We start from the raw sequence: 17,779 nt of genomic DNA on the forward strand, positions 1-17,779 counted from the left end.
TCACTATGGTCACCCTGATTTCCTGAACGCAATCTTCATGACAACTAGAGGTGGTGTTGCCAAGGCACAGAAGGGTCTTCATTTGAACGAGGATATCTTCGGTGGTATGACTGCTTTCCAAAGAGGCGGTAGAATTAAGCATTCCGAGTACTACCAATGTGGTAAAGGTCGTGATCTTGGTTTCGGTACTATTCTCAATTTCCAGACCAAGATCGGTACCGGTATGGGTGAACAAATGATTTCTAGAGAGTATTATTACCTCGGCACCCAATTGCCTATGGACAGGTTCCTCACTTTCTACTACGGTCATGGTGGTTTCCACGTGAACAACATTCTCGTAATTTTCTCCGTTCAGATCATTACCACGACAATGGTTTACCTTGGTACACTGAATGAGACGCTGGATATCTGTGAATATTCTTCTTCTGGTGATTACCTTGGTGGACAACCAGGTTGCTATAACTTGTCACCGCTCTTTGGCTGGATCGAAAGAACCATCATTTCCATTTTCTTGGTTTTCATGATCGCTTTCTTGCCATTGTTCCTTACAGAGCTAACTGAGAGAGGTGCATTCAGGGCTGTAGTCAGATTAGCCAAACACTTCTTGTCGCTTTCGCCACTTTTCGAGGTCTTCTCTACGCAAATCTACCGTCACTCCATCGTTACTTCATTGACATTCGGTGGTGCTAGATATATCGCTACTGGTCGTGGTTTCGCAACATCTAGAATCAGTTTCCCTATTTTGTTCTCTAGATTCGCTGGTCCATCGATCTACATGGGTATGAGAACGTTGATGATGTTGCTCTTCGTAACGTTGACTAATTGGATTCCACACATTATCTACTTCTGGATTTCGTCGTTGGCATTGACGTGAGTGGTGTTTTTGTTTTAGAATATTCCGCTAACAAGCTGCAGTATCGCGCCATTCTTGTTCAATCCACATCAATTTTCCCGCAGCGACTTCATTATTGACTACCGTGAATTCTTGAGATGGATGAGCAGAGGTAACTCACGCTCGCACGCCAACTCATGGATCGGCTACTGTCGTCTTTCGCGCACTCGTATCACAGGGTACAAGAAAAAGCGTCTTGGTCACCCATCCGAGAAGCTTTCAGGTGATGTTGCGCGTGCAGGCTGGCGCACAGTCATATTCAGTGAAATACTCTGGCCGATTTCGATGGCAATTATTTTGGCAGTAGCGTACATGTATATGGAATCGTTCCCAGTCAACGGTAACCAGCAAGGCAGTGCGTTTGTCAGAGTGCTCATTTTCGCATTCGGTCCGGTCGTATGGAACGCGGCAATTCTCGCACTTGGATTCCTCACATCGCTTTTCCTCGGTCCAATGCTCACACGCGTAATGCCAAAGTTCCCTGCAGTTATTGCTGCGTCAGTGCACTGTCTCGCTGTGCTTGGATTGCTCGGTTTCTTCGAGTTTATTTGGTATCTGGAGAGATGGAGAGTGGCAAACATTGTCATTGGTATGCTTGCAGCTATCGCTATACAGAGAGCGTTTTTCAAGACGATTATTTCACTTTTCCTCACTCGTGAGTTCAAGAACGACGAGGCTAATAGGGCTTGGTGGAGTGGTAGATGGTGGTCGACAGGTCTCGGTCGCCATGCATTCTCTCAACCGTTGAGAGAATTCCTCGTGAAGATTGTCGAGTGTTCACTTTTCGCAGCTGACCTTATTTGCTGTCATATAATACTCATTGGGCTGTCTATTCCACTGCTCATTCCTTTCATTGACAAGATTCATTCAACGGGCTTGTTCTGGCTTAGACCTTCTAAGCAGATCCGCCCACCAATTTTCTCATTCAAGGTGCGCGCTCAGAGACGTTCAATTGTACTCCGCTACTCGTTACTCTACCTTGCTGTAGTATGCTGCTTGGCTGCGCTGATTGTCGTACCACTAGTAATTAAGAACCAGGTAGACTTTTCGTGCGATATCTGCCAACGTATCTAGGTAACTTCTCTTTTATTCCATTCAGGCTTTCAAAATAACTGCATAATGGCACATTTCAAACCCGGACAATTAAACGAAACCAACAAAACACCTCATCTACAAGAAAATAATGCCTTTATCCTACACACGTACAAACATAGTGAAATGTAGTCTCTTTTTCAACTTTATTTTTTACACTCTTATTGTTATTAATTCAAAGCAAATCTTTGTTGAATATATGAACATTTTCTATTAGGTGATGGTTTTCGTTATACTACGCTACAATGGTGACTACATCTTCATTAGCTACTCGATGTGTGAAAGAAACCTTCTGAGGTTGTGGATTGAATTTACTCGATTTTCCCCAAACGATAGCATATTTGAAAGATTCAGCGAGTGAGCGGTGAATGGAGTGACAGACGTGTTCGATAGTTGCACCCTTACGCATACAAACCGGATCGTTAAGGTCAGGATGAGTGCCACGTCTCTTTGTATATATTTTGAGAAGGTCTAGTTGCTCCCACATGCGCTCGATGAGGTAATCGAGGTTGAGATCCATCTCGCAAGACAGAGGAACTGTGTTCGGCTCGTGTGCCAGTCTATTCACCTCCTCCAACGACACGCCGTCTATCTTGTTGTATGCGTAGACGCAATTCATGTACTTCCTCTGAAGTGTTTGTGTTAGTGTGGGTGATTCAAATGATACCTTCACCCACATTGCCGAGAACGACATCAATGAAATCGTCCGCTGTTATCTGAAAATAGGGTTAGTGCGCGGAGGGTTTATGAATCCTACTGACATCCTCCCTGATCATAATATCTGCATTGTGTATTTTGTATTCCTGGAGAATGGTTCTTTGGAGAGTGAGTGTGGGTAAATGATTAAACTAACCACGCACCTCAACGTTCTCTGGTCAGTGTGGGTCAATTCAACAGGACAATTGATAGTCACACCGCCTGTCTTCTTCTTCTTTATCTGGACATCGGGTCTTTTCTTGTTAAGGCGAATACCGACAGCTTCGAGCTGGGAGTGGGTGAGAGTGTGAGTGAGTATGAATGTAAAAGACGACAACCAACCTCATACTCCAACAAACGTCTCTGTTCCAAAGACTTTGTTGCGTCGAGTACTATCAAAACAAGATCAGCAGTTTTCGCAACACTGACGACCTGTCGACCACGACCTCTACCAGCAGAAGCACCCTCAACAATACCGGGTAAATCGAGTAGCTGTATGCGTGTACCTTGGTGTTCGAGTACACCGGGAATAGCGGTAAGAGTAGTGAACTCGTAATCGGCCGTAGCAGATTCTGTCTTTGTTGTTTTCGAGAGAAGCGTGGATTTACCGACGGAAGGGAAACCGATCATGACGATACGAGCGTCACCGCTCTGGAGGGAGTGAGTGGGTAGTTTAGTATGCTAACACTATAAACACCTTCATTACATCGAAACCTTCACCTGGTTTTGATGATTTGGTCGATGGCTCGAGTAGTTGCTGCCTGTGTTTTGCTAGCTTCGCTTTGAGTTGACCAAGGTGATATTCAGTATTTTTATTCTTCTGAGTTCTTGAATTTGAATTAGCTGCTAGTGCCTTGCAACACTGCGATCGACATACCTCCTCATCTCATCTTGTATTCAAGTAAGTTTAATAGCCCTGGCTAGTAACACAAACCTTCAATTTCCTGTATCTGCTAGGTTTTAGAACAACTTGTAACTTAATAGTTTACTCTACAAACCTTTTCTAATACTCCCATTTTACTTGAATTTCGTCGTGGTGGTTGAAATTTACAAGCACTTCTCTTCTAATCAAACAGCCATGTCTTCGCATACAAAACAATGCCTGGCGGAGATAAACAAATCTATCAACTCCATCAAACCCGTCCTTGAGCAGATTGATTCTCTTGAAATTCCCAGCGCTGGTCTTCCACTGTTGACAAGTAAATCAAACACCCTATCTCAATATATACACCACCTTGCCCTCCTATCCACCTTCAGGCTTCAGAAATCCTCCATTCAATCAAGAGGCGCTGCTCAAATCCAATCCGGCGATCTAGTCGACGATCTTATCAAGCAGCGCATCGTACACGACAAGACGCGTGCTCTCCAATCCAAGCTGCGTTATCGAATTGATAAGTTGATTGGAGCAGCTAGTGGTGAGGCTGTGCAGGATTCCACATCCATCGATCCACTCGCTTTTAAACCAAATCCATCTGCACTCATCGACAAGCGCAGGAATGAGCCAGATGAGCCAGATGAAGACGGTGCTGAGCATTCAGGCGTATATAAACCACCTAAACTCGCTGCCGTTCCTTATACTGATCCTGAAAAGGCTCCACGGAAAGATAAGAAGGTTATTCCACAGGCTATCCTCCCTGAGCTGGTTGGCGGGATGGATGTTACCCAGCAGTCTTCCACCGGTCTTGGCACTGTTCCTTCCAAGCTTTCCTCTAAACGTGCACGGGAATTACAGCATATCAACGACTACGAAGAAGAAAACTTCACCCGTCTGGTGCAGAACAGGAAGGAAGGTAATAGGAGATTGCGCGATGAGGCTGATATCGCTCTCGGTGGTGGTGGTGTGTTGAAGGGAAGGCGTGTTGGTGGATTGGATGGCGAGTTCGATGACGTTCTCCGCGCTGTCGACTCGAAACCCAAGAAAAGCGGGAATAAGACACCGATCTACGATGAACTCGATAAGATGGCTAAGAAGGGCAGTGCTCTCGATAGAGCTAAGGCTGTGAATAGCAAAAGACCTCACTCTGATAACTCGGATATTCACTCGTCAAATGCTAAACGTGGTAGATTTGATCGCCAAGTGGGTGATGCAGCGCGCAAGCAGAAGAAAAGGAGGGGATAGATGTTATTATAGTTTAATATTTTATTATCTTATTTGTTTTCTTTGTAATGACGTTAGAACGCTTAGCATCGCCATCACCGCCATCACCTTGAATGAGCAACGATTCGAAAACAACACGCTCAAAGGAAGTACTCTCATTTCTTGACCAGCTAGACACAGACCTCAAGACACCGGGCGCAGCAGTGGCTGTAAGCCAGGATGCACGCCACGAGGCAGAGCAGCACCCGGAGACACAAGCGCAGGTAAATGTAGAGGAATTCACAGCGAACCAAGAGCCGCCATCAGCCACTACAGACGAGGCAGAGAAGACTATCGCTTACCTCCAAAACCTGGCGCTGAAGAAGAGCAGCAGAGGAGCCACACCGGTGAGCACATCGCCAGCCCCAGATAAAGGCAAGCAGAGGGAGTTGAGCGGTGATGCAGAGACACCACAACAGCCTGAGCCTCAAGCAGAGCACGCTCCAACCCAACCACCAGCACCGCCATCTGGGTGGGGGAGTTGGTTCACTGCCGCACAGACACAGGCTCAAGCAGCGCTAGCACAAGCGCGTGAAGTAGCCGAGCACACAGCTACTACGGCCACACACACTCCAGCACCCGAATGGAAGAGCAGGCTTGGAGGATTCGTTAAAGGTGCGGGTCTCGATAGATTAGCCCATGATCTCGCCACACAAGGCAAACACGCTCTCAGTGAGGTATACAAAGCGGTCGTTCCCCCCCTCGCCTCTGCTGAGGTACTCGATGTGTGGGTGTCCCATGATATGGTGGGTTACGACGGTATTGCGGATGTCGTCTACGCGGGTCTGGCTAAATCTCTCGAACTTATCGAGGGCGGCGAGCTCGTAGTTAATACGCAGAAGAGTACAGAATCTACACGCGATATCAACCTTCTCGATAATTTGGATGCCGCCACTCAACTCACACAAGAACGCCTCAACGCCCTTCTCGAAGCAGAGGCTGAGTTGAAGGAGAAGAAGAAGCTGGCGCTAAGCAAGAAGAATGAGAGTGATAATGAGATTGTCCATGAGCATGCGCATGCGCAGAACGAGAAAGATAAAAGACAAGATAGTAATACTCACAATGAGCATGACGTGCTTACACAATCTCACGCAAACCCTCACACACCCATCAAACTACGCGTACAGCCCTACACAGAACGCAGTCCACGCCCAGTTGTGCAAATGAATTCAGTTGAAAGCGCAGAAAAGGAATACGTGTGTATACGATTCATGCTCACTCTCGTAGATAGCGCACATGGTGTCGAATGTGCATCATTCTCACAATCCCTTCCACTCAGCTGGATTGAGGAGGAAAGTTCACGTCAAGGCGACGATAAAGTCAACTACCTCATTTGGATTGAAGGTGCTCTCATAGGTGTGATTAAGTCTGCTGTTGAACATATTGCTCTCGATTACCTCCGTAAACGTAACATTGACGTTACTACCCTCGCCAATAACTTGGATTGGTCAGCTGCTACTGCACAGATTCCCGTTTCAGATTATTAACAAGACAATTACTCTTGATTTCTTGACAAAATGACTTGATACATTGATACAATTAAATATAAAACGTTGTTTGTGCAGATGTTTGTGGGCAAGAGGAGAACAAGTGTAGTTATAGTTAAGGAGTTTATATCCATTTGAAGATTATCGTTGGCTTTAAGTAAGTTGTAGTAATTAATGATTGATCTTGTCTTGATTTTCTTATTATTATTATTCTTCTCGTTCTTTTTCTTGTTATGCAATTTTCTTCTTTCTGTTGATACACTGAATACACGCGCTTTCTTCTTGGTTTACATCCAAAAAATACACTTGAACTCTTCTCACTCAATTCTGTCAGACAAGTTAAGTAGGAGAGTTGCCAGACATCTCTTTGTGACCATGTCGCCTTTAAGTAGTCCTGAGAATGTTGCATCACGGAGCGGTTCAGGGAGACATGCCCTAAGTGCCTCTCTAGCTCTTGGATTATCAGATAAACGCAAGTAGCATCTAACTACATGTTTCAAAAGTCTGACTGCCTGAGTCTCGACCAATTGATTAACCATATTCGCGAGAACTGTTCCAACGGCATAGAATCTCTCGTAAGTTTGACATATATATGCCAAACCTAAATTATCGAGTAGAATTTTCTGTACGATAAAGATTGCCACCGTTTTAGATAACTCGGATCCTGTTTCCATGATTCTGAGACAGAGTGGAATAATCTCCGTTGAGAGAAGGAAATTGATCACTTCGCTGTTATCATTTTGTTTGACCAGCGCACCAATCACACCGAGGGATGTCAACCTGAGATACTCAAATGGGCGAGACTTCGAAGTGGTGTTGAGGAATGGATATAAAAACAGCGGTATGTGTGCAGATAAAAACAAACCTCTCGTCTCATTGTGGCTGGCTACGCACTGAAGGAGAGCGAGTGCATTACAGACTCTATTGCTGGCGTGAGCGGTGAGTGAAGGAGGGCTAAGGAGTGGATAAACGGCAACAATTTCCTGCAACAAGGCACTCATAACACCGAAAGAGTGCCATAAAACCAATGCAAGATCATCGTAAGCTTCTCTCCTCTTTGATAATTCAAGCAGGGCAGTCTCACGAGTTGATGGCTGCTGGAGCTGTATGATCAGCGAGTAAATTTTATCCTCTTCCATTCCAGGTTGAGCGAGAAGAAGATACTTCCCTGTCTGGACGTGTGCCGCTGTATTCCTGGGAGAGGGCAGAGATGAATGGGAGTGGTTTGGAGTTGACGTTCTCGAGAGGTTGACAGCGTTGAATGAGTTCAGTGTGGCTGTAGCCGGGTGTGAGATACTCGGCGACGTGAGTCCCAAATCTTCTGCAGCGCTTTCGAAAGGATCGCTGTGTGTTGTGAGTTGTTTGATTCGTCGCAGAAATCCAGTAAAACGCACGCAGAAAGTGCTGCAATATCATTGGCTTTGTTTGGTATAGGATTGGCTAGAATCATTTTAACAAGCTCCTACGTTTCCCGTGCGTTTCCTGATTGCTGTTCGTCGTTGTTGCGCAGGAGAGTGCTGAACGTGAGTGTGAGTGTGAGAGAAGGTTGTATAAATTTTTTAAGCTTCTGTGCGCATCTTGCTGTGTGCTGGTGGATATTATGCTCATATACTCTCTTGCCCGTCGGTGCCATTCCCCAACGCAATCTGCTCGACTGGCACGCAAACTGAGCGGAGTGGGGAGATGAGGTAGGAGCGATACCGACGAATGACCGCAATTACGCCCGCACCGCTCATCTCCCTGCATCTCCAATTTAAACGTGAAATAACACCTTGCTCACACACAGTCATGTCGACGAAATTGAAAGCGCTATCGAAGAAGAGAACGGCGGAGGACGACAATGACAGCAACGCGCCACAGGCAAAGAAGGTGCAGAATAAGCAGCGTGTGCTTGTACTCTCGAGCAGAGGTGTCACCGAGCGTTATCGACACCTCATGAACGATCTCCAAGCGCTTCTCCCGCACACCAAGAAAGGTAATAACGTTGTTTGTTTGTGATTTATCTCTAATTTGCTTTTACAGACTCAAAAATCAGCTCAAAGACGTCACTCGCAACTCTCAACGAACTCGCTGATTTGGCAAGCTGCAATAATATAATGTTCTTCGAAACCAAACATCACGCTCAAATTACTGATCTCTATCTCTGGTTGGCTAAGGCGCCTAATGGACCATCGGTTAAATTTCACTTGCAGAATTTGCATACGATGGATGAGCTGAAAATGACTGGAAATTGTTTGAAGGGATCAAGGGGTATTCTAAGCTTCGGTGAGGAGTTTGACAGTGAGCCGTGGTTACAGCTTTTGAAGGAACTGTTTACGCAGGTGAGAGGAGGCTGTCGTGAGACTATCGAAGCACCCGCTAATCAACAAACTTACTTAGACATTCGGCGTTCCTACTTCATCCCGTCGCATTAAACCTTTCTTCGATCACGTCCTTTCGTTCTCTTATCTGGATGGCAAGATCTGGTTCAGGTCTCACCAGGTTGGTTCGTTTACTTGGCGTTGTACACAACTCACACTAGACTCAGATTGTGGAGAAAGATGCGACGACAATCAAGGCTGAACTCGGAAACAAGAATAAATCTCCTGCAACTACACTGGTTGAAATTGGTCCACGTTTCGTGCTCACCCCAATACGTATATTTGAAGGCTCTTTCGGTGGCCCAACAGTGTTTTCGAATCCAGGTGCGTAAACGTATACTGTGTAGCTTATTACACCACTTACACGGTCGCAGAATTCTTGCCTCCTACCAAAATACGCAAAATGGAGAGAGAGGAGAAGGCAGAAAAGTACAGCAACAGGAAGGACACACAAGAGGAGTCGAAGCAGCGCAAGAAAGATATCAGCAAACGCGACAGAGGATTGGCTGGGGAATTGGAAACAGCCAAGGTATTTGCATGATAAGGTTGAATTGTATAGACAAAGATATTTATTTATGTTTCTGGTTTCAAATGGGTTGTTACCGCACCGTCATTGGATATAAGATAAACCAAACAATGAAATCAACATTCTGTTCATGGGCATCAGCATCGAATAAGATGCGTCTGCTGCTCTTCGGTAAGCCTGTGCGTGTGGGTGCAGAAGGTGACGACACGCTCATGATTGTGAAGGGATCGGGCAAGGGGACCATGTCGCAGAAGCTAGAGAATCTGGATACATACAAAGTAAATGTGCTCTCAGCGGGTGATATACTTCGTGCAAATGTAAGAAAGGGTACGGCACTAGGTCAGAAGGCGGATAGTGTGATAAAGCAGGGTGGTAAGTGGGGAACAGGATAAGAAATCTACTCTATTCAACACACTCCAAGGACTTTTACCAGACGATGTAATGTGTAGATTACTTACGAGCGAGCTCGAACGCGTACAGCATAATCACTGGATTCTCGACGGGTTTCCGCGTACCCTAGGTCAGGGCGAGTTACTCGATGGGCAGCTGAAAGAAGACACGATAAATCTCGTCGTCAATCTGGATGTACCGGATAGTGTGATACTCGAGCGTATACAGGGTGAGTGAGGATATGTAAAGCTGGTGTACAACTCAAAAAATTCAGAGCGCTGGATACATGAGGCCAGTGGACGCGTGTATAATCTGGGGTACAATCCACCACGTGTAGCAGGTAAGGATGATGTTACGGGGGAGTCGTTGAGACAGCGGGATGATGACAATGTGGTACGTGAATCGAGGTAAATACTTGCGCTGCTAAACCAAAGAACAGGAAACGTTCAAGAAGAGATTAGATACGTATAAAAGCAAGACAGAGCCATTATTAGAGTACTATAATAATAATGGTTCAAGGTTGGAAACACTCAGTGGTAAAACATCGGACGAAATCTGGCCTAAGCTTGATAAATTATTAAAACAGAGATTTGTAAAATAAATAGAAACAAATTTATATCTCAGACTTGTTTGACTGATACCGTCATCACTTGTACGCAGACGATGGATCATCAAATAATTGGTATTGTGAATAAGCTTCAAGTGGGTTGTGATTGGGGATATTTGAATACTGGTCATCTCACACATCCAAACCCAAGGACGCTTTCACAAATGTTGGAATCCCAAATCCAATCGATTTACCACAAATTACAGTCATTGGATCTCAGTCGAGGTAATTTGCTGTTTACTTGGCTATACACGTACTCATTCATCCACTCTCAGCGGTAAATCATCTGTTTTAGAGGTTGGTGCATTTATCCCCGCTTAAATATCATTAATATTGATGGATTTTAGAATATTGTGGGTAAACACAGCTTAACAAGATAACCCGCTAATCCATTCACAGGTCGGTAGAGACTTCCTTCCACGTGGCACTGGTATCGTTACAAGAAGACCTTTGGTTGGTTGTCTTTGATTGGCTGAAATCTATATTCACTCGTCCATCCAGATTCTTCAACTTATCCACAGACCTGCCACCGCTAAAAAAGAAGACAGTGGTGCGTCTCATCCGCTGTCGTCTTTGCCCAACCACTCACTCACTAAATCCCAGAAGAGCGCTCAAATGAAAACAACCCAGATGAATGGGGCGAATTCCTTCACTTGCCAGGCGAAAAATTCCACGATTTCGACAAGATCAGGGATGAAATTGTCAATGATACAGAATTAAAGACTGGTAAAAATGCTGGTATCAGTCCACTCCCAATTAACTTGAGGATCTTCTCCCCTAACGTCCTCACTTTGACCCTCGTTGACTTGCCGGGAATGACTCGCGTACCTGTCGGTGATCAGCCACGCGACATTGAAAGACAGATACGTGACATGCTCTACAAGTTCGTTTCCAAGCCTAATGCCGTCATTCTTGCTGTTACTGCTGCAAATACTGACTTAGCTAACTCTGATGGTCTCAAATTGGCTAGAGAAGTTGATCCAGACGGCACGAGAACTATTGGTGTACTTTCTAAAGTTGACTTGATGGACCAGGGTACCGATGTTGTCGATATTTTAGCCGGTAGAGTCATCCCCCTCCGACTAGGTTATGTTCCTGTCGTCAACAGAGGTCAACGCGATATAGAGCAGAAGAGAGCTATCTCCTCAGCATTAGAAACTGAAAGAGCCTTCTTTGAAAATCACAACAGCTATAGATCTAAAGCTCAATACTGCGGTACACCCTTCTTGACAAGGAAGTTGAACATGATACTCATGCATCACATCAAAACGTGCTTACCAGACATTAAATCAAAAATTTCTGCCTCATTGGCCAAATTCCAATCTGAATTACAATCATTAGGTGGTACACATGGACAGGACAACGGAGCGAATGTTGTCCTGACGGTCATAACAGACTTCTGTAATGAATTCAGAACAGTTATCGACGGTAACACCCATGACTTGTCCTTGCAAGAGTTATCAGGTGGTGCAAGAATTTCTTTCTGTTACCACGAGCTATTCAACAATGGTGTCAAGTCTATTGATCCGTTCGATCAAGTAAAAGACGGAGATATTCGCACTATATTATATAACAGCTCTGGATCGACACCTGCACTCTTCGTTGGTACTACCGCTTTCGAAATTATTGTCAAGCAGCAGATTAGAAGATTGGAGGATCCAGCCATCAAGTGTTGTGCACTTATTTATGAAGAGCTGATTAGAATACTTAGTCAACTACTCAGCAAGATACAATCTTTCAAGCGCTATCCAGCATTAAAGGAGAGGTTCAATAGTGTAGTCATTGCCTCGTTCAAGAAAGCAATGGAGCCAACACAGAAACTCGTGACTGACATGGTCAACATGCAAGCGTGTTACATTAATACCACACACCCAGATTTCTTATCAGGACACAAAGCTATGGCATTGGTGACAGAGCGCCAACAACAAGCACAAAAGGCTCCTCCACCAGCTGTGGACCCTAAGACAGGAAAATTGGCACCAGGTGTGTTGAACAACAATCGTGATTTAGATGTAGACACTAAGAAGGAAGAACCATCGTTCTTTGGCTCCTTCTTCTCCAAAGCGGGCAGTGGTACCGGGCAGAAGAAGAAGGGACCAGTGATGGAGTCACCACCACCACAAATAAGACCACAGAGTGCTCTTAACGACAGAGAGCTACTTGAGACGGAGGTGATTAAGATGCTGATAACGTCATATTTCAATATCGTCAAGAGGGAAATGATCGACATGGTACCCAAAGCGATCTCATACACGCTCGTGCAAAAATCGAAGGATCACTTGCAGAGAGAGCTTTTACAAGAGCTCTACAAGACAGAGGTGCTCGATGATTTGATGAAAGAGTCAGATTTCGTCGTGCAGAGGAGAAAAGAATGTATCAAGATGGTTGAAGCATTGAACAAAGCGGAGGAAATCATTTCAACCGTCTAGACTGAATAAACTGAGTTAAGAATGAATACCAAATTTTCTTTTTCTAAGTGTTAATAATAAAAAATGGTGAAAATCTGCAAATATATAAAGAGGGATTTCGCCTTATGTTTCAAACCATCAGTACGTAGTATATGAGAGTGGTCATGCACTCAACACTATACAAATTCAACTGAATGGTGGCGTTAGTCAGTGACAGCTTTAGCCGGTGTAACGTATAGCACCTGTTGACGTACTGGAGAGCAATGGCGTGAGTTGAGGTTAGATCGGGCCGTCCGTTGTGCAAACAACGTCGATGGTGGATCGCTATGGTCTCGCTCATGCCACGTCTGTGATTCCTAAGCATTCCGCTATGTCAATTTGGCTTTAACGGTTGTGCAAAACCCACAGACGGACATACTCTTGTAAACTGAAATGAATATATATATCGTTAGACGTATCTGGATATAAATTTTGATGTTATTGACTTGATATTCTAGTGCTCAGACTTACACTGTGATGGACGAGGGCCATGTCAACTCGCCGCTTATGGCTTCGCAAAGTTCCTCGCAGCGATTCCACCACTCCAGGCAACGTGCAACCAGCGTTTCTAATGCCTTCGCTATCAATCCCATCCCTCTCCTCAGTAGCAGCGAAGACAATGACGGTGCTAGTGGTAACGCTGCAGTCTCGCCTAGTCGTACGATTGGCAGACTCGGTGGCGTGTCACTTGTATTCGGTATGATCGTCGGTTCTGGTATTTTCAGCAGTCCTGGAAATATACTCAGTCTGACTGGATCCCCTGGTGCCAGTTTGGTTACATGGGCAGTCGGTGGATTATTAGCTTGGATGGGTGCCAGTTGTTTCGCTGAACTTGGAACTGCTCTTCCTGTTTCCGGTGGTCCAGTGGCTTACTTGAGTTATGCATATGGTCCTCTGACATCCTTCACCTTTACTTTTACTTCCATCTCAATCATAAAGCCCTCAGGGGCTGCTCTCATAGCTACCATCTTTGGCGAGTACCTCTCCCGTTTCTTCTGGCTCCTACCTAGCACAGCCGATAGTGTACCCAGCACCGATGACATACCGTCATGGCTCACAAGATTGATAGCGTGTGCTGGCGTTGTCATTGTCTCTGCATTGAATATGGCTTCTACGCCTCTCTCCACCACGACGCAGACGCTGTTCATGTTGATCAAAATACTCGCTATCATTTTCGTAGTAGTGCTCGGCATAGTCGCTGCTGTGCGCGGAGGTTCTGATAATCTCGCACCGAGCAATGCGTTTACCGGTACCAATGTGAGTGCTTCCAGCACAGCTCTAGCGCTCTATTCGGCACTGTGGGCATTCGACGGATGGGACCAGTCCAATTATGTAGCTGGAGAGATGATAAACGTGCAGCGAAGCCTTCCTTTCGTTATTCACGTCTCAATGCCACTCACAATCATCATCTTCCTACTCGCTAACATGTCTTATCTGATTGCGATGCCTGTGTCACAGGTGGCCATGTCTAACACTGTGGCGCTCGATCTGGGCAACAGTGTGCTAGGGAAAGTGGGAAGTGGGGTAGCGACTATCCTAATATCGATATCGGCCCTCGGCGCACTCAACAGCGGTGCATTGACGACGTCGCGTCTAATAAGCAGCGTCGCGGGTAGTCATACTGAGGCAGGCTTCTTGCCCAAATTTCTGTCTACTTTCAACTCCAAAACACACACACCGGTCAACGCACTAATCTTTCAGACACTCCTCACTTGCATTTATGTCGTCATCGGCGGAGGTTTTCAGACTCTGGTCAATTTCTACTCTATCGGGATTTGGTACTTCTACCTGCTCTGCGCGCTTGCTGTCGTGGTGCTCAGGATTAAGGAACCGGATTTAGAGAGACCTTACAAGACGTGGATAACTGTACCGATGGTGTTCTCGTCACTTACTATATTTTTGTTATGTGAGTTGGGCATCGCTGTTGGATAAACCGACTCATACTCATACTCACTCGCAATCACTAGGTATGCCCGTGTTCGCTGCACCACTCGAAGCTGCAGCGGCATTTGGATTCATTGGTCTCAGCGTGCCGATATACTTTATATCCAACTACGTCAAATATCGTGAATTAAACATTTACCAGCACATCCCAAGCTTTATAAAGAATCGAATGGGTAAATCTAATTACAGTAAAATACCAGTAGAGATGCAAGATTTGTAGAAGCGCTAATTTAATTTTTGTATTTTTATATTTCCGTTGTACACCGAGTAAATAGAGGGTTTCTATTGGACGTTGAGGATGTTGAGCATTAGAGGCGTAAGAAATTTAGCAAGGAGTGGCAGAGCGTTGAGGAGTATCTCTACGTCCACCGCACGCAGCTCAGATGCACTCTTTGTGGTTAGTTGGGGTGTCTAAATGGCTTCGTATGGCTGACGGGACACAGCACAGAGACACGGAATACAACAACAGCTCAGTGGGTGCAGGCGGAACAGAAAAAGCCACTCTAACACGCAGCAGATCCCATTCAAATTCAACAGCCAAAATGAACCAATTACAAAAGAGATATTAAGCAGATATCCTCCACAGTACAAGAAAGGCGCTATTATGCCCCTTCTAGATCTCGCTCAACGCCAAAACCAAGGTTGGACAAGCATAAGCTGTATGAACGAGGTGGCAAAGATTGTCGAGGTACCTCCAATGAGAGTTTACGAGGTAGCCACGTTCTATACTATGTACAATAGGGAACCAGTGGGTGATCACCTCGTACAAGTCTGCACTACAACGCCGTGTATGTTGAACGGTGCTTACGATATCATGCACGCTATCGAAAAGGATTTGCACGTCAAGCCAGGCCATACGACTAATGATAAGAAGTTCACTCTCCTTGAGGTGGAATGCTTGGGCGCTTGCTCTAACGCTCCAATGATGCAGATCAATGATCACTACTACGAGGATCTCAACAACAAGAGCACACTCGATATCATTAACCAGCTCAAGAATGGTAAGCAGCCTCACATCGGCCCTCAATCTACCAGACACACCTGCGAGAACAGCAGCGGTCTGACCAATCTCACTGAAAAACCTTATGGTCCTGGTGAACACTGCCAGCCTGAATTCCAGTAATTATTAATACATTTTCTATCGTTCCTTTACATGATCCGTGGGTATCGTTGGGGGTGTTTTGGTACTGGTGCTAGTGCTGTTTCTACTTGTACTACTGTTGCTACTTGTGCTCCCGCTTTCGTCTACAACTTGGTTGGCAGCTTCTTCCTCATCCATACTTCGGTATTTACGCCTGTATATTATAAAAAACACAGCCAGATATCCAGCGCATATTATAACTGTCTTTATGTTATTCGTTTACCTCCACTAAGCATCACACTCACGCACTGCTACTATTATCGCTGCGAAGAATACATGGTCTCCTCTTTTGTCACCTGGCTGAGCAGTATATTTCACAGAAACCATATGGCATATTGTGAACGTTTATTTGTAAGAGACGCAAACAGACTCTTGTATAAGTTACGTTGCTATTTTTACATTTTTCTATCAGTTACGTCAATTTATTTTTAGTTGCTGTATGATGCCGCTATTTAAACTATCTAATCTCTCTGTTGCCAAACCTGCATTTCATTTTCAGCTTTTCTATCTCCTTCAACGCCTTCACTCAACTCACCTGCAAATATGTCTCACCAAGGAAAATAAGTCGTCTGTCGATCTCTTCAACAAACAAATCCTGCAACTGGTACCACTTGTTAGTGCCATCGTCATTTGTCAACGGCGACTTGAGCTGCGATTTCCATTTACTGCTGTTGTTGTTATCGTGCTCGTGGCAGATATTCGCTACCAGATCATATACTGTACTCTCGTCACCATCACTATTCTCCACGTAATCCTTAAAGTCTACACCCGAGATTGGGTAGTTTATGATTGTCTGATTGTACTCCTCCTTGAATTTGTTCTTGGAAAACCTCTTGAAGTGTATTATGAGATACTTGGGCAACTTAACCAATTGGTAAGACCGTCTCTGACCGAATTGCTCTTGTTTGTGCACTCCGTCATACTTTCTTAGCACCTCAGCTAACGATACCTGTGGAATAATGTTCTCATCGTCACTGAAAACAGGTTTGGGCGGTAAATCGCACGATAAGATGAGGAATGGTGTGGTATTGATAGCTATCTTATCCTCTTCTATGAACTTCTTATCAATCTCTTCATTTTCGTCGAGCTGAATGATTTTCTGCGACGTTATTCGCAACATGCCTTGAAATAACCTGTATATCACACTACTATCAGGCTTCTTGCTACCACCTAAATCCTTGTGAAGGGAATTGAGAAGAAATGTAAGAAATTCGACTGGATCCGCTGAGTTCTGTATATTAAATCTATTCTTCGACAGCTTTGACATCAATTCCAATAGTTCATGAGGACTGACTTGAGATTTGAATAGATGCTTATTCCACATTCGTTTATTTAGCGTGCTAAAGCGCTCCAATAGCTCGCTCCTGTAAGTATCCATGAGGAGGAATGCATTTCTGAGCGGATTGATATGTGTGAGCGTATGAATGATAACATTCGCGTAATCGTTCTTCTTCATATTGTTCAAACCGACATATCCACACAAATAGGGTTGTTTAGTGAGGTCATGGCTTATCACTGCGTTATCGAGCTGGTTGACCTCTTCCCCGGTGTATGCTGGTTGAAGAACTCGGACAATATCGCTCAACGAGTTGTCCTCTACTTTGTAATCCTCTGGGAGAATGTAGAACTCTTTCCTGTCTAAGCTCAAGAAGACATGATGCTCTTCGTCGATTGAGTGGTTATAAGCTGGTGACGACTTGGACCGGCCTTGAAAGTAGCGCCCACAAACGAGACAGCAGTAGACAGATTTATTCGTAAGCGAAACACTACAAACTTTCTCAAAATCGAAATCTAGCAGGTGGCGGTTGATCGTGTCTAGGTATAAATTACTCTGAACTTCCCTCTTGGCCATCGACGTCAACGTTGAAGGGATATTGAATAACTTTTGTGGCAATCCCGTTATTATTACATTCTAAACATCAATCAATGCATTGATCCATACAAAGTCTCTCCAGTAATGCGTAAATCAGGTCTTCAACTTCATACGGTCAGCCTCTACAGACAGGCACTCAGGATGGCACTCTCTAAGCCGCATGATCATCGTAAATCGTGGATCGCGT

The 17,779-nt window shown here is 44.9% G+C and overlaps 10 protein-coding genes across 10 annotated transcripts; 7 read left to right on the forward strand and 3 right to left on the reverse strand.

Annotated features, from left to right (window-relative positions):
• Positions 1-37: 37 nt before the first annotated feature.
• On the forward strand, positions 38-1,966 carry J056_003171 (1,3-beta-glucan synthase component FKS1; the record flags this gene model as incomplete). Its single annotated transcript, XM_009272148.1, has 2 exons — positions 38-870; positions 916-1,966. The coding sequence occupies 2 exons, from the start codon at positions 38-40 to the stop codon at positions 1,964-1,966; spliced, it is 1,884 nt and encodes a 627-aa protein (XP_009270423.1).
• Positions 1,967-2,219: 253 nt separating this feature from the next.
• Positions 2,220-3,696, reverse strand: J056_003172 (GTP-binding protein 1; the record flags this gene model as incomplete). Its single annotated transcript, XM_009272149.1, has 9 exons — positions 2,220-2,612; positions 2,662-2,700; positions 2,746-2,800; positions 2,845-2,969; positions 3,023-3,331; positions 3,378-3,507; positions 3,558-3,570; positions 3,615-3,630; positions 3,679-3,696. The coding sequence occupies 9 exons, from the start codon at positions 3,694-3,696 to the stop codon at positions 2,220-2,222; spliced, it is 1,098 nt and encodes a 365-aa protein (XP_009270424.1).
• Positions 3,697-3,758: 62 nt separating this feature from the next.
• On the forward strand, positions 3,759-4,799 carry J056_003173 (Neuroguidin-A; the record flags this gene model as incomplete). Its single annotated transcript, XM_009272150.1, has 1 exon — positions 3,759-4,799. The coding sequence occupies one exon, from the start codon at positions 3,759-3,761 to the stop codon at positions 4,797-4,799; it is 1,041 nt and encodes a 346-aa protein (XP_009270425.1).
• A 92-nt stretch (positions 4,800-4,891) lies between these two features.
• J056_003174 (Maintenance of telomere capping protein 1) lies at positions 4,892-6,304 on the forward strand (the record flags this gene model as incomplete). Its single annotated transcript, XM_009272151.1, has 1 exon — positions 4,892-6,304. One exon carries the CDS (start codon positions 4,892-4,894, stop codon positions 6,302-6,304), a length of 1,413 nt encoding a protein of 470 aa, XP_009270426.1.
• A 317-nt stretch (positions 6,305-6,621) lies between these two features.
• Positions 6,622-7,754, reverse strand: J056_003175 (Cell differentiation protein rcd1; the record flags this gene model as incomplete). Its single annotated transcript, XM_009272152.1, has 2 exons — positions 6,622-7,648; positions 7,699-7,754. 2 exons carry the CDS (start codon positions 7,752-7,754, stop codon positions 6,622-6,624), a joined length of 1,083 nt encoding a protein of 360 aa, XP_009270427.1.
• A 338-nt stretch (positions 7,755-8,092) lies between these two features.
• On the forward strand, positions 8,093-9,205 carry J056_003176 (Ribosome biosis protein brx1; the record flags this gene model as incomplete). Its single annotated transcript, XM_009272153.1, has 5 exons — positions 8,093-8,279; positions 8,327-8,625; positions 8,684-8,785; positions 8,832-8,988; positions 9,039-9,205. The coding sequence occupies 5 exons, from the start codon at positions 8,093-8,095 to the stop codon at positions 9,203-9,205; spliced, it is 912 nt and encodes a 303-aa protein (XP_009270428.1).
• A 95-nt stretch (positions 9,206-9,300) lies between these two features.
• On the forward strand, positions 9,301-12,616 carry J056_003177 (Vacuolar protein sorting-associated protein 1; the record flags this gene model as incomplete). The annotated part of the gene is made up of 11 exons (XM_009272154.1): positions 9,301-9,562; positions 9,612-9,809; positions 9,855-9,973; positions 10,020-10,172; positions 10,241-10,282; positions 10,339-10,412; positions 10,463-10,484; positions 10,535-10,540; positions 10,587-10,640; positions 10,689-10,737; positions 10,791-12,616. 11 exons carry the CDS (start codon positions 9,301-9,303, stop codon positions 12,614-12,616), a joined length of 2,805 nt encoding a protein of 934 aa, XP_009270429.1.
• Positions 12,617-13,111: 495 nt separating this feature from the next.
• J056_003178 (Y+L amino acid transporter 2) lies at positions 13,112-14,798 on the forward strand (the record flags this gene model as incomplete). The annotated part of the gene is made up of 2 exons (XM_009272155.1): positions 13,112-14,540; positions 14,602-14,798. The coding sequence occupies 2 exons, from the start codon at positions 13,112-13,114 to the stop codon at positions 14,796-14,798; spliced, it is 1,626 nt and encodes a 541-aa protein (XP_009270430.1).
• A 78-nt stretch (positions 14,799-14,876) lies between these two features.
• J056_003179 (uncharacterized protein) lies at positions 14,877-15,701 on the forward strand (the record flags this gene model as incomplete). Its single annotated transcript, XM_009272156.1, has 3 exons — positions 14,877-14,975; positions 15,022-15,051; positions 15,096-15,701. The coding sequence occupies 3 exons, from the start codon at positions 14,877-14,879 to the stop codon at positions 15,699-15,701; spliced, it is 735 nt and encodes a 244-aa protein (XP_009270431.1).
• A 479-nt stretch (positions 15,702-16,180) lies between these two features.
• Positions 16,181-17,571, reverse strand: J056_003180 (putative mRNA-splicing protein ubp10; the record flags this gene model as incomplete). Its single annotated transcript, XM_009272157.1, has 2 exons — positions 16,181-16,201; positions 16,255-17,571. 2 exons carry the CDS (start codon positions 17,569-17,571, stop codon positions 16,181-16,183), a joined length of 1,338 nt encoding a protein of 445 aa, XP_009270432.1.
• Positions 17,572-17,779: the final 208 nt, after the last annotated feature.

The sequence above is a fragment of the Wallemia ichthyophaga genome, assembly GCF_000400465.1.
Source record: "Wallemia ichthyophaga EXF-994 unplaced genomic scaffold scaffold30, whole genome shotgun sequence".
Taxonomy (NCBI): domain Eukaryota; kingdom Fungi; phylum Basidiomycota; class Wallemiomycetes; order Wallemiales; family Wallemiaceae; genus Wallemia; species Wallemia ichthyophaga.